The following is a 15,460-nucleotide window of genomic DNA, read 5'->3' as shown; positions in this document are numbered from 1 at the left end:
TAGATTTCAGTGACGTTGGCTTTGGTGTACAGTGGAGACATTATATGAATTTAGTAAATTCAGGATCTGGAAAGAACTAAGAGTTTTAGATATAGATTAGGCAGCAGCCAAAAGCTAAATAAGCCACATCAAGAGTTAATGAATCTTTAACACAGACCTGCTTGCACTTTCTATACCCTGTCAGATGGTCTCAATTCATTTATTCCAAATTGAAGAGGACTCAAGAAGCACAAAACTGTGTTTAGGAATAATGGACCCACTCATTCCCAAGAGGAAATACAAAGGCCTAGTTTCCATATTGATGTAATCTGTACGGGCTAGCACTTGGTGCTGCTCCTTGAACAAGAAAGCCTGTAATCACCTCTCCTGGTCTTCCATGCCCTCCCCACTGCCGCCGGCCCCGCCCCTGCTTCCTTCCTTCGACATCATGTCCAAGCGTTGGTTGATCTTGGCAATGAGGGAATCAGAATTATCAGTGACAGTCTCTGTTCCATAGGTAGCAATGTGCATGGTAGCACTCCCATCTCCAAGGCTTGCATTGTCTGTCTTGGGAGCCTCCCATGAGGCTGTGCTGTAGTTATATGTAGCCCCAGCAGTAACACCAGTATTCTGGGCACCATAATAATTGTAACCTTCATAGCCTAATGGAAAAAGAGAGCATTAAAATGAGATCTCAACAACCAGGAGGCTGGTCTTTGCTTCAAATAGATGATGGGCTTGGTAGTGGGGGATGGAATAGGTATAATTCAACAAATTCAACAGAACTTCTGAGATATAAGAAAATGGCTCAGCAGCCAGGTTTTACAGAGTTTTTGTTCAGCATTAAGTGACTCAAAAATTATTAATCATTCTATGAAGCATAGAGGATCAGCATAGTAAGGGACAATTAAAAAGGGGCTGACTGAGGAAAGATACCTACTCTTGGAAGCTAGGTATAATCCAAAGCATTTCTGTAACTGTACTGTTAATTCTCATTTTTTAGCCTCTTTAATAGCCTAAGGAAAGATATCCCTACCAAGATATTCTGGCTATATGTATGTTACAGTCCCAAAATAGCTATACTTTCCAAAAAGACTATCTTCAAGTTTTTGATGTTATCCTAAAAAAAAATAAAATAAAAACTAAGAAAACCTAGTAAGAAAAAATTCCTACTTGAAAATTTCTGCTTATCTTTCCCTCTTTTCTGAGGTCCTGAGGACTACTTGAAGATAAGTCTCCAAGGACCAATAAAACAAGCAAGAACTACCAATCAAATCATTATAATTCAACTTATGCCCATTATTCAATAGAACACTGGAAGAAGCACTAAGTCTGAAGGAAGAGGCCTATCTCAGTTTCTTTCTATCCTGTTATACTTAAGGGGCAGAGTCTCAGCAGACAGTCATCCTACACATGTGGGTTGGCTCAAAGACCTAGTTAAGTTGGATACATTAGGAAGAACACTGGATTTGGAATTAGAGGCCCTCAGTTTGAATCTTAAGTCTTTAAGACAAGGCTGTCTAAACTTGAGTTTTTATTAAAACAATAAACAACATATTTCGTTTGCCATTTTAGTGAGAGCTCTGCAGTAGCTCAGCTTCATTTACTAAAGCAGTTATGTACATTTCTATGCTTGTAGCTGGCCCTGCTTTAAGAAATTAGGCAAACAAAATCTGAGGCTGTTTCCTTAACAACAAATGGAGGGAGGTGGTATATATGATCCCTAAGGTCACTTCATTTCTCATAGTCAGATGAACTAAGCAAGCAACTCTCAAGATCAAATCTATAATTTAAAAACTCATGGAAACATGTCCAGAGACATAAGTGTAAGTACATACCTTGCCAGTTGGCTGCACTGGTCCCATATGCACCTTAAAGGAAGTGGGGGAAAAAATACACAAAACCTTTGTTTTCAGAGCAGACATCAGAAAATACATTTTATAGAATTACAAATATCTATTTTATTTTCACATGAGGAATGGTGCTAGCTCCTAAATTAGCAATGGCACTTCAGGGCAAAAAAGAATGTCATTATGTCACTTACTGAAGCTAGAAGAGGCATATACAAGTTTTAACTACATTTCTCATAAAACCAGTGGGAAGAACCAGGAAGGTTTACCAAAAAGCTTGGCAAGCTTGTGCCAAAATTTTAGGCTACTTCCCAATTCCTCGAAGCAGCTGGACTGAAGGCTCACAGAAAACGAACGATGACCCATTTTTTAACAAAGAAAAAAAATGAGTAGCTGCTGACAACATTAAGTATTGTTTTTATTTCTGGAGAGCAATGGAGAAAGAAAGCACTTCCCTAACTTAAGAGAAAGAACATGACAAATCACTGAAGACAGTCTAGGCACAGGAGACACTTCATGAAACATTGCCTTATCAAACTCAGTTACTGAAAACTGGCCATGGAAAAAGTAAGAATGCCACCAAACAATATTATAAATAATATATAGCACACTATTCAGAGATATTACATGAAAAGTTCAAAACTAGCTACCTGTAACCCATAAAACTAAGAACGTATATCATTCTTCTGAAAAAAAAAATAGCCTTCTAATAGGAAGAAGTTACATTTGCTAATTTGCTAAGCATCTGGCCAAGCAATTAAATGATTTCTAGACCAAAACTGTATCTGTCAAAAAAAACAAAACAAAACAAAAAAAAAAACACACCAAAAAACCTTAGTCTCAACAAAGCAGAAAAACTCACCCTGGGTGTTAGCAGCTCCAGTGCTCCAAGCCCCATAACCTATATGGGAAGAGAACAAGGTTATGGACCTTTTTAAAGTCTGAGAAAAGGGAAATCATCCAGGAATACAATGACTAAAAACGGTAAAAATCTAAAAAATCATTTTTTGCTGGTTTATTTTATTAGATTCTAACTCTCAGATTCTGTAACAACATTTATCCTTCTATGGTTTAACCCTTCCCTACTGCTCTAGAAAACGGTAGGCCGCAAAATTTAGCCAAAAATTAATGCATGTGACATGGCCCAGATGAAAGAGAAAGGAAGGAGCAGGTCTGTGGGCTCAAAGACTAAATCAGATGGCTCCATTGCTGACTTGCTGGGTGGCCCTAGCAAACCAAGTTTCCTTCTCTGGGTCTATGTTCCTCTATTCAGCAAAGAAAATAAAACTTGTTTTTCTCAGTGGAAACTGACAGGAGTAATGTTTATTGAAACACAGTTGCGGGGGCAGGGGAGGAGGATACAGACACCAAGACCTGTCCAAAAGTAGGCCAATACAACAATAGGGTCTGTCCCAAGGTAGTGAAGGCCTGAGGACATGGAGTGGGGGGCAGGTGGACAACAAGAGTACCAAATTTAATTTTTCCCCCCAACTTCTTATTTTTCCATTCAAGTTCTCTTTTAAATCCTCAGTCTCCTTAAATCCTCATGGCATACAGATAATCTTAGCTTCATGAAGATTAGGTAATAGCAGGTCTTACTAGGCTGGAAGGCTTCAAGTAATAGACAACAGACTGGTGCTGCCTTACACGGTCATCACTCTAAGATAGGCCACCATTAATTTTTTAGCCATGGCATCTCTTGAGGGGTTGGACTTCTTAGTGAATGGACAAAGTCACGGATCTTTCAAAATACTCAAGCAAAACTCACATTTCTAGAGAAAGCCTGAATCTTGACTATAAGGTAGTGATGGAAATGGACCTCAAATCAACAATACAAACAAGATTATTACAAACATATCCAGTCAGCTTTCTCTCACTCTTAAACTACTGTATATTTCCATTACTATCAGCAATCTAAGTTCAGGTACTTGCCTATATCAGGTGTGTTACTGAAGCAAGGTGGCCTCCCTTTAATCACAAAGTCAATACCAACCATTTCCATGAAAGGATGGATCAGAGGCTCAGAGTCGGAAGGACGATCTATCTAGTACTACCCCTCATTTTATATAACAGGAAAATGAGGCTCAGGGAAGTGACATCCAATTCAGTAAGTTCAATAAACATATATTAAGTGCCTACTATGTGCCAAGCACTGCGCTACATGAGGGGGATACAATTAATAAAAACACAGTCCCTGCCCTCAAGGATCTTACAAACTAATAAGGGGAGACATACACAAAAGGAGGCAGAAAGGAGGGGGAGGAACCTGGGGGATAACAGGCACAGGGACAGACATCTTGCTCTGTGGAGCTGGAACCAGGTAGGGCAGCAGATAGAATACAGTGGGCAGGAAAGTCCAGGTTCTGCCTTCTCTAAAGGAAGGAATCATTAGGAGTTTGGTACTCAGTCTGCCAGCCTTCTAATCAGAGCAGAGAAGGCTGAGGGAGGCAGAGTCAGTCCAGGCTTAATTTAGCAACATGGTGATGAGATTAGATTATAGGCAGCTAGGCAAAGCAGTGGACAGAGTGCCCGGCCTGGAGTCAGGAAAACTCATCTTCCTGAGTTCAAATCTGGCCTCAGACATTTACTAGCTGTGTGACCCTGGGCAAGTCCACTTAACCTTGCTTGCCTCAGTTTCCTCATCTGTGACATAAACAAGGAGGAAAGCAAACCACTCATGTATCTTTGCCAAGAAAACCCCAAATGGAGTCACAAAGAGTCAGACACAACTGAAACAACTTAACAAAATACTACCTCCTTCCATTCATAGATGAGGAAACAGGACCATTCCCTCAAGGCCATAAAGGTAGGAAGCATCAGAAGCGGAATTTGAATTGAGTCCTCTGACTCCAAGGTAAGTGTACTTTCCACTGTAACACCAATTCAAGTCATCATTTCCTGCCTCCCTCGGTATCAGGATGAATGGTAAAGGGAAATTTCATGCTCTTCCTGACTCTTTTATTGAATACTTCAACATGATTTAAAAACAGAACAAGATTTCACTGTAGTTACTTCACATGGTAGTCAACCTGTTCTTTTTTTAGGGCTGCTGAAAAATTAATATTACCTGATGGGAGAAATGGGAAAGAAGCAGCAGATGACCCATTGTCGAACATTCTCCATGACTACATGGTGTCTATGATGAATGCTGTATAGAAGTGTAACAATGTGAACATTCATTGTGTTGCATTCCCCATCATTCAAGGAGTGTACATTATTAGAAGGACCAGAAATGTAGAGGTGAGAAGGGACCCCAAAGGCCATCTAAGTCCAACCCCTTATTTTATGGATGAGGAAAATGAAACCCAAGAAAGTTAGGTAATTTGACCAAGATTACATGTAGAGTAAATGTCAGAGACAGGATTTGAACTCACTTCCTATGACCTTAGGGCCCAGTACTTGTTCTACTGAACCAATATGCATCAAGAGAAGAGTAATGGGTAAATTTGGCTGATCTCCAAAATACCAACATAAGACTTTAGAGAAATGAGATCACTATAGCAGTAGGAGGGTTGTAATATGCACTTGGTGGGAGAGCTCAGACCTAGACAGGTGGGCTATAGGAGTTTAAGGAAGCAAGAGATCACGAATGGGACTCTCAGAAATCTAGAAATCATGTCAAAAGAAAAGTGAGAGAGAAATGACAACAAACTGTGCATTTCAAAATCCCAGCTGAAGCCATTTCTGATCCTAGAAAAAGGAAAAGAAAAAAATCCTTTTTCTCTTCCTTTTTCCCTACAACAGAGCTCTCTGCTACAAGAACCTAGAATTGCTATAAGTACAGGCAGTCTTGGCATTTACATCGATTCTGAAGGAATAATCCATCCACAGAATAGCTAGTACTCGATAAGATAATACCCTCTCCCACTGCTAATAACAGACCTGTTACCAGGGCTCAGGAGAAAGAACTCCATGCTTGGCCTATCAAAACTATATGGGTCACCCACCTCAAAAGTTACATTGGATTCAGTGAGTTCAACTCAAACTAACCAGCATTTTTAACATTGTTTCTAAGGGACAAAACATTATTAGTAATGCATTACTAGTTCTAAACAAGCCATCATTTATAACAAAAAATGATAAGCTGGGGAACTGCCTGTACCTACCTCTCCATAGCAAGGCCTTTTATTGGACTGATTCCTTATGAGATTATATTACCACTGAAGTAAAGGAACACTGTGGCCTACCTCCTACAGTAACCAGAAGAATCACAGATTGTCCAAATTGAAAGGGCCTCAAAGACCACTGAGTCCACTGAGTAGTACAAAGTATAAATGCAACAGAATCCTTCTAAAGGACCCCTGCCAACTGAGTATCCAATCCTCACTTAAAAACTTACAATGATGGAAACTCACTACCTCTCCAGAGAAGGATGTTCTAATTGCTAGGAAAATATTCCCTTACATTGAGGGCCTAAATTTCAAACATTGCAACTTTTGCCCATTGCACCTAATTCTGCCATGTAGAATCCAACAGAACCGATGTCAGTCCTTTCTTCACACCTGAAGACAACTCTCTTGTCCTTCTAAGTCTTCTCTAGGCATGGTAGCCATCCCCTTTTACCATCCTGGCAGACATTCTCCAAACACTCTTCAACTTGTCTGTTTTTCCTCAAAAGTAGTGCCTAGCACTCAACATAAAACATAAATATTCTGATAATCAAATTACAGTAAGGCCCTCATCACCTGTCACCTGGAGTACTGCAACAGCTTTCTAATTAGTCTCTGCATCCAATCTTTCCCTTTTCTAATTCCTCTTCCCAAGAGCTGACAAATTCATTTTACTAAAAGCACAGGTCTGACCATGTCATGCCCCTGCTAGAGAAACTTAAGTGTATCTACCCATAGATAGAAAAACTATCATTTAAAGTCCTTTACAATCTGGCTCCAGTCTCTCTTTCCAGGCTGATTACACATTACTTCTCCCTCATGAAATCCAATCCTCCTGAAAGCAATTAGGAGACCATTATATTTCTAGGAAGAAATGATGAGAGGCGTAGGGGTAGTTATGTGAGTGAAGAGATGAAGACATAAAAGACGTGGTACAGGCAGATTTGACAAGACTTGGCAACTAACTAATATAACATATGAGAGAGGGAGAAAGGACTCCGAGGACAAGACATCTGGAAGAGGGATGGGTTTCAGGGAGAAAATAGTAAATTATGCTTCACACATGTGCAGGAACTTGACAATGTATGACTAGCCAGACCTGAGGAGACCTATTAAACATGATATTTGAACACAGAGGCTGATGAGATCTCTAAGGGAGAGGATGGAATAAAGAAACACCCAGAACAAAGCTCTGGGTTATAACCATGTTAAGGGGTTGGGAAATGAATCAGCAAAGGAAACCAGGAAAGAACAGTGAGACAAGAAGGAAGAGAACAAGGAGAGGGTACATTACAAAAACCAAGGGAGAAGAAAAAACTGCAAAACCAACAGAGAAATCAAGGAGATCGAGGCCAGAGATTCAGCAGCTAAAGGGGCTGCTGTTCACTTTGGAAAGAGCAGTTTCACATGAGTGGTGGGGCTGGAAGTCAAATTACAGAACTTTGAAAATTAAGTGGGAGATGAGGAAACAGAAGCTACAAGTTTTAGGTAACCTTTAATAGGAGTCTTTTTGTGAAAGGGAAAAGAGAACTAAGACAATGAAGAGATGACAAGGTACAATGAAGGATACTGTATATATTGTATAAGGACAGGAGAGACTAGATCAACAGGAAGGTAACCAGTATAGATTAAAGATAAAGGAATGGGAATAATCAAAGAGTCAATCTCTTGAGAGTATAAAACTCTTCCTCAGGAGTCTGGAATAAAGAAGAAAAGAGGGGGCATAATTTGAAGTATTGAACAGAGGAGAGAGGGAGCTGCCTGGCAGACAACCTCAATCTTCTAGGTTAAGGTAAAAAGGTTTTATGGAAAGGGTTTAGGAGAGAAGAACAGTGAAAATCTGAAACAGCCACTGGGCTGAGTGGGAGAGAAAGTCAATTAGGAAATAAGAAAAATATAAATCAACTGTGAGATTTCACCTCACACCCAGCAAACTGGTAAAGATGGAAAGAGTCAATAAAGTGGTGGAAAGATGGCCCAATAATGGAACTATGAAATTAGTCCAACCATTCTGGGAAGGAATTTGGAATTATTAAAAAAAGTGACTCAAATGACCACACCCTTTGACCCAGAGCTTTCACAAGATCAATGACAAAAATAAAAGTTTCACATACAACAACATACTTATAGCAGCACTTTTTGTAGTTGCAAAAAATAAGAAACAAAGTAGATGCCCATGGACTGTGGAAAGACTTAACAATGTTTAGTGACTAGGATGAACAGAGAAGCATGAGAAAATTTATATGAACTGATACAAAGTGAAATAAGTAGAACCAAGAAAATCACGCACAGTGACAACAACAATGAAAATGGAATGATCAACTACAAAAATAATGGAAGTTGCATGTTGTTAAATTATAATGACCAACCTCAGTGCCAAAGAAGGGAGAAGAAAAAGGAGAGATAATTTCTTTACTCTTTTTGACACACTGTATATATTAGACTTTTTTTCCATGTTAAAATGGTTTGTTGAATTGTTTTTCCTCTTTTAAAAATTCTATGGGAAATGTAGGTGATATCAGAAGAAGAGACTGATTAAAATGTAATTTTAAAAAACCAACAAGGCAGAACAAAACAAACAAAAGCTGATCAGGGAATAAATAGATTGCTTTGCAGCACTGGGGGCTCAGCTGATATCAGATGACATAAATGAGTAGTGGGCAGTTTCTTGGTGACTTCAGTAACAGGCAAGAATGGGAGAAGGAGAGAGGTGGGGTTACTCCAGAGGTAGTCTAGTAGAAGACTCAAGTGGAGGATTTTATCTAATTTAATTAGCTAACTACAGAAATTGCACGAACAGAGAAATGGCCTTGGAACTGAGAGGAGGTCTGTCTCAAACATTCAGGTCTATGAGCCTGGGAAAGTGTATTAACATTAACCTCTTAGTGATCTATGCCAGAGGTATCAAACTTTAGAGTGCAACCCTAACTACATTAAAATGTAACTGGGAAATGTTTAACAAAATAAATAAAAATACAATACAACATAGTGTTCATTTGTGGTTTTCCAAGTTAATATGCACCCCTAAGGGATCAGTTTCTATTAGAATTTGACACTGTTGCTCTTGGAAATTCTCTAAGTCTATAAATTGTGGATTATGTGCTGACCTGTACAGCACTTCTCTATACCAATGAAATCACAGATCTAATCCCCATCCCTAAGTATTGGGTCAAGATCTATGTAGTCTTAAGGAAAGTGAAGCTAGAGCAGAGACGATAAACTAAAAGAACAAGGAGATGGGGGCTAGTAGTTCCAGTGAGCATTAAAAATAGTTTTAGAGGAGTTCGGAAATGAAGGAAGAGATGAATCAATAGGAACTTAACTAAGAGAGAATTTTAGAGTTCAAGATTATAGACATTTATGAGTAACAGTGAGATCTAGGGTATAATCACCACTGTGAGGGATGAAGATATAAAACATAGGAACTGAGGAATATGATAAATTTAGAGGACAGTTGTTCAAGGGGATATCAATGTACATAGTGAGTATGAAGTGTAGGACTTGGGTGGATTAAAAAAAAAGGTATAATATAGGTACTAAAGGAAGAAATGAGAAAAGAAATGTTAATAGTCTGGAGGCCAGATGATATCTGCAGCAAAGATCTGGTCAAGGTACAGATAAAGGAACATTGCAGAGTGATGGTTGAAGGAAGTTCAAGTGTTAGTAAGGAGCAACAAGTATACCTGCTATTCCTTCAGGGAAAGAGAAAGAATATCTGGTTTGAAAAGGGTAACCAGGGGATCCCATATCTTTAGGAGAGAATGAGATTTTTCCAAATGCAAGAACATGGAAAGTGTGAAAAGAAGAATTCTAACTTCACATGTAGAAGTCAGTTCTGGAGTGAGTATACTTCCAAATATAGACTCTAAGAACCTTGAGAAGGGGTGGAGTTAGGTCTCCATACTCCTAAATTCAGTGATGGAAAAAAGAAGGGAATGTCAGTGAACCCCACCCACTTGTGGTAATGGGGGCCAAAATAGTGACCCAAAATAAAAGAGGTATTCCCATCACACTTAGCAGTAGGTTATTGGGCACAAGTGGCCTCCAATTTCTGTTTATTACCAACAAAATCCAGCAGGAAGGGATAGAAAGAGAAATTACATCTAAAATAACTACAGATACATATGAACACTTAGGAGCCTACCTACCAAGACACATAGAGTAACTGTATTAACACAATTACAAAATATTCATTACACAAATAGAGATCTAAGTAACTGGAGAAATATTCATTGCTCATTGGGTAGGCTAAACCAATATAATAAAAATGACAACACTATCTAAATTAATTTACTTATTTAGTGCCATACCAATCAAACTACCAAGGAATTACAGAGCTAGAAAACAGAGCTAGTAACAATTCATCTAGAGGAACAAAAGGTACCTCTATAAATATAAAGGGAAAAAAAGAGACCTAATAGTATTAGCCAAAATAATCAAAACAATTCAGTACTGGGTAAGAAATAGAGAGGTAGATTGGTAGAAAAGATTAGGTACACAATATACAGAAAAAAGGGGTAACTTAATGTTGGATAAACCCAAAGATCCCAAGTGTTGGGAAGCTATTGGAAAAACTGGAAAGCAGTCTTGCAGAAATTAGGTCTACCCCAACATCTCACAACATATACTAAGACAAGTACCAAATAGACACGTGATTTAAGCATAAAGAGTGACATTATAAACAAATTAGAGGAGCACAGAGGAAAGAAATTCATGACCGAAAGATAAGAGGTTCACAGGAGAAAAAAAAATACCAATTTCTATTCCTACCTCTACTGCTTTCCTTCCTACACATGGGCTGCTGAACAGAGCTGGAGAAAAACCACAAAATTATGCTGTGTCCTCTACAAATTTGTCATATAACCTCAACTGGGTCCTCACTACTACAAGGCAATCCTTTTACATCTCCCTACTCACTACGCCATCCACAGTAGCTCTTCCAAAGCTTTACATACCTCTTCAAACCTTCCATGGCTTCCCCTATCCTCTTAGCTGAGGATCTTGCCTCATTTTACTGAAAAAAAAGAGGCCATTCATCATCAAGTGCTCCCTCGCCCCCCTTCCTCATCTCAACAATATGCCTTCTGACATTCTCTTTTCCATCACTCACCTCACATGAAGAGGTAACCCTTCTTGCCAAGATTAACCCCCTCTACAGTCAGGCACAAGGGATCCCATTTAATGAAATGTCATCTCCAGCACATTGCTCCCTCCCTCACTTACCTTCAATTTCCCCGTTTACTGGTTGTTTCTCTACATATACACCCATGTCTCCTCTATCCTCAAAAAACAAAACAAAACAAAAAAAACAAACCCAAAACAACAAACCCTCACTTAATCATCCTGGCTAGCTATGGTCCTATGTTTTTCCTCCCTTTTGTGACTAAACTGTTAAGAGAAAGCTCTCCACAATCAATGCTTTTACTTCTTTCTTAACTCTCTATAGTTGGGTTTCCAACCTTATCATTCAACCCAAACTGCTCTCTCCAAAGATAATAATCTCTTAATCTCTGCTAGACTTCTCTGCAGCCTTTGACACTATCCATCACCCTCTTTTCCTTGATACTTTTATTCTGTCTAGGTTTTCATGACACAACTCTATCCTGGTTCTCCAGCCAGCCAAAATTCCTTCTCAGTCTCCTTTGTAGGATCTTCATCAAAGTCATGCTAGCCAACAGAGGGTGTCTCACAGGGCTCTATACTGGGTCCTCTTCTTTTCTCCCTCTATTCCGGGTCCTTCTTCCTTTCTCCCTTGACTTGGTAATGTCATCAACTCCCATGGACCCTCTAGGCCATGACAGCTCTGCAACTGCTTGGAAGATCCTCAATCAAATTCAACCCACCATTCTTCTTTTTGATTCAATTAATCAATAAGCATTTGTTAAGCACCCACAACATATAAAATACAGTGCTAGGTGATGAGTATACAAAAAGAGGTGGGAAAAAAAAAAGTCCCTGCCCTCAAGAAGCTTACAATCTAATGAGAGGGAAACAAACAAACAAATATATACAAAGCAATCAATATACAGGATAAGTAGTAAATAATTAACAAGGAAGGCACAAGAATTAAGAGGGGTTGGGAAAGGCTTCTGGTAAAAGATGGGATTTAGTTAGGATGGTTAATTGACTTGACTTAAATGAAGTCAGGGAAATCAGTACTGTGTTAGGGAGGAAGGGCATTCCAAACACAGGAGACAGTCAGAAAAATTGCCTGGAGCTGAAATGGAATGCCTGTTTTGTGGAACAGTCAGGAGGCCAGAGTCAGGGACTAAGCTGTAAGAAGACTGGAAAGGTAAGAGAGGGCTATATTTTGAAGGGCTTTGAATGCCATACAGTGTGTTTTGTATTTAATGCTGGAGGCAATCCAAAATTTCCAAAGGATTTAAAAATTTCTTCTCAAGATCAGACCTATATTGTACCTTATTCCAATAACAAGTTCACAATATTACTTATGAGACCAAATTTACCGTTTTTGTATTATTAACTCTTTTACTTTGTTTAGTACCCATTCTGTTTATATTTGTATACAGACTTCCAAGTCACTGGATCACATACTTAGAGGTGGAAATGATTTCCAAGGTCATCTAGTCTACAGGTATTAAAACACACACCTTCTGAGAGCAAGAACCTGATTAAAATTAATTTGTAAAATATTTAACAAAATAAAATACAATAGAATATAAATCATGTTATGTGACAGTTTTCTAAATCAATATGCAGCATGCAGGGATCTTTACATATTTAGTAGCCTCGTTTCTATTTGAGTTTGATATCAATGGTCTAGTCCTTCCTGAAAAACTTCCTTGTTTTTCAGATTAGGAAACTGAAACTCAGAGGTTAAATAATTTGCCCAAAATTACACAGATGGCAAGCTACAGAACTGGAATTTAAATACAGGTCTGCTGATTCCCAAATCTGTACTCTTTACATTAAAACTCGGCCCTTCAAGCCAAGGATAACTTGCTGGATCTCTTTTTAAGAGAATTACTTGTTCTCTTATTATTCTTTTTCCTATATTGTAAAGAGGCAGCATAGCACGATATATAGGGAGCTGGCCTTGGAAGAAGGAAGACTTGAATTCAAAACTTACCTGGCTACCATATTGGCTTTATGTTCTCTGTCCCCAACTTTCTTTCAAAGCACAACTCGGGTACATCCTACTTCAAGAGGTTTCTGTGAGATCTCCAGTTAGTCTCCCCATACTTTCAGAGAAAATTATCTGGTATTTGTATAATATAATCCAACCTCAGACATTTATTAATTGTGACCCTGTGCAAATCTCTTAACTATCTGCCCTAGTTTGTTCATGTGCAAAATGGGACTGGAGGAGATCTATCTATAGTTCCACTAATCTTAATTGCGATTAAAGCTGGCATTCAAGCTCCTCCCTGACCTATCAATCTACCTAACATTTTTCTTCTTAAAATTACAGACATCCTTCCCATTCCAATCATGGCAATTTCCTTTCTGACTCAATATATCATGTTTATTCTCACTTTTCATTATGGTCCCCATTCCTTCAATGCTAGTGTTGGAGAGGAGGCCTCAGTCTCTTTTGGATCTAGCCAGAGTGCAAAAATATATAATGTCTGAGAGGGCAGGAGATGAAGTTCAAAGAATAGTCGACTTCAAGTCCTACCTAAAACACTTACTAGCTTCGTGATCCTGGGCAAGTCCTTTAATCTCTGTGCCACACTTTCTTCACCCAAAAAAAAGGACATAACAATAGCACATATACCTTGGGGTGTAGGGGACGGGGAGGAAGATTGTTGGGGAGAAATGACATAACACGTAAAGGGCTTTGCGAACCTTTAAGCAAGATTATATATCTACTCAAAACAAATGGCCGCAGACATTTAATAGCTGTGTGACCCGGAGCGAGCCCCCAAACTGCTATCTACCAAATATACCAGCGGTTCTCCCGGGTGTCCCGTGGACCCTAAAGCACGCGGAAGGAGACACGCGAAGGGGGCGGAGTCGGCCTCGAGGGAGGGGCCTTCGGCAGCCGCCATTTTGTGTCACTTCCAGAAAGGGGAGGCATCCATTTGAGCCCTCGGCGAGGGCAGCGGGCGGCCTTGGCCGCTAAGCATCACCAGTTGGACTAGCTCCTCGGTGACCCCGTGGCACATGCCCTTCCGTTCCCCGCCGCTCAGCTCTCAGATAGTAAGGCCCGGCAAGGGCAGCCAGGCCACCTCGCAGCGGCGGCCGCCCAATCCACAACGAGGTCCGGCAGAGAGACAGCCATCACTACCAATCAGAAAGCCGATTAACCCCCCCCCCCCCTCTACCCCCCCCCACCCCGTAGGATAAATTTTCCCTAATGCTGACATAACCCCGACCCCGACTGCCTGCCTTCCCTCCGCACTCGGACGACCCGTTGGATGACCCGCATCTCTGTCCGGCTAGGGAGTTTGCAGAACAGAGTCCCGGCTGCCCCCGCTAACTCACTCCTCTTGAACCCACCTCCGTATCCCGTCTCCATGTCGCCTCTACGGCCAGCCAAGAGTTCCTGTTCCTCGACAGCAACACTGCGCATGCGCTAACTCGGCTTCTTCTTCCCCGCTTGCTCCCCCCGAAACGCTATTGGCTGCTCCACGCACCGCCTCCTCCTTCCCCTGTCCGAAATGCCACTGGTTGTCTCGTAGCTCTTGGCCCCGCCTTCTGAAGCTAGAGTGCGCAATCTCCACAGGTGTAGGGGGCAGTGGAGCGACACTTCCAGGCTGGGCACCACTACCTGGAGGCGGGATGGGATCGGTTCAAGGAATACGGGGTCGGGGAAACTCCAGCAAGAAAGGTTTTGGGAACGACGTACTTTCCTCCAGAAACATTTAGTTTCTCAAAATATGGTGTGGAGCCAAAAGTATCTTCTTCCTTCCCGTGATGCCCAGGGGACAGAACGATGCAGATCCCCCCTCCCCGCCACTGCTACCGATGCCCAGCCCGGGAATGTAACGTGTCTGGCTTCAGCTTCTCCACAACCTTCTCAGATGCTGTGCTCCCCAACTCCCGGACCCTTTCCACACAGCATCCTCCAGACCTGAAGAGTTGTAAGTCAAAGGAAAGGGTTGAGCTGCCCCTAGGTGGGAGCATTAAGCAAGAGAGGTTTGGCGTGAGTGAGCTATTGAGTACAGAACTTCACTTATTAAATGCCTACACGATGCTAGGCATCCCCAAGAGGGGACCCTTCAGCCTCTTCTAAAAGCCTTCCTGTGAAGGGAAACCTGAGTGATGCAAGATAATTTAACTTTTGGACAGCTGTTAGGAAATCTTTCCTTATCTCCAGTCTAAATGTGTCTGTTCAGTGCTTCCAATGTGTTCCTCTGAGACTAAGAACAAGTATCTTCTCTTTTCCATGTGACATGCCTTCAAATACTTGCAAGACAGCTATCAGGTGTCAGCCCCCTGTCCCCAGAACCCCCTTCTTCAATCACATCCCAAGATTACTGTATGTCCTTGTTTGTGCCACGCCTCACGTTTCTTCACATGCTTGTCTATTAGTCGTCAGGCCCTCCCCTCCTTTCT

General features: G+C 40.7%; 1 protein-coding gene across 2 annotated transcripts in view; it reads right to left on the bottom strand.

Moving 5' to 3' along the window:
* AKAP8 (A-kinase anchoring protein 8) overlaps positions 1 to 14,499 on the bottom strand; it is a 58,678-nt gene extending 44,179 nt beyond the window's left edge. Inside the window, exons 1-5 of one of the 2 annotated variants that reach the window (XM_036739025.1) lie at positions 14,402 to 14,442; positions 4,897 to 4,977; positions 2,692 to 2,730; positions 1,818 to 1,850; positions 362 to 641 (exon numbers count right to left, since the gene is read on the bottom strand). In XM_036739025.1, coding sequence (XP_036594920.1) covers positions 362 to 641; positions 1,818 to 1,850; positions 2,692 to 2,730; positions 4,897 to 4,945 — 401 coding nt within the window. In that variant the 5' untranslated portion in view covers positions 4,946 to 4,977; positions 14,402 to 14,442. Of the gene's footprint in view, positions 1 to 361; positions 642 to 1,817; positions 1,851 to 2,691; positions 2,731 to 4,896; positions 4,978 to 14,401 lie in introns of both variants that reach the window. The other variant, XM_036739017.1, reaches the window with a different exon arrangement.
* Positions 14,500 to 15,460: the final 961 nt, after the last annotated feature.

This window comes from Trichosurus vulpecula, chromosome 1 (assembly GCF_011100635.1).
Source record: "Trichosurus vulpecula isolate mTriVul1 chromosome 1, mTriVul1.pri, whole genome shotgun sequence".
NCBI classification, from domain to species: Eukaryota; Metazoa; Chordata; class Mammalia; order Diprotodontia; family Phalangeridae; genus Trichosurus; species Trichosurus vulpecula.
Note: the sequence above shows the minus strand (reverse complement) of the source record. Positions and strands in the feature narration are given on the sequence as shown.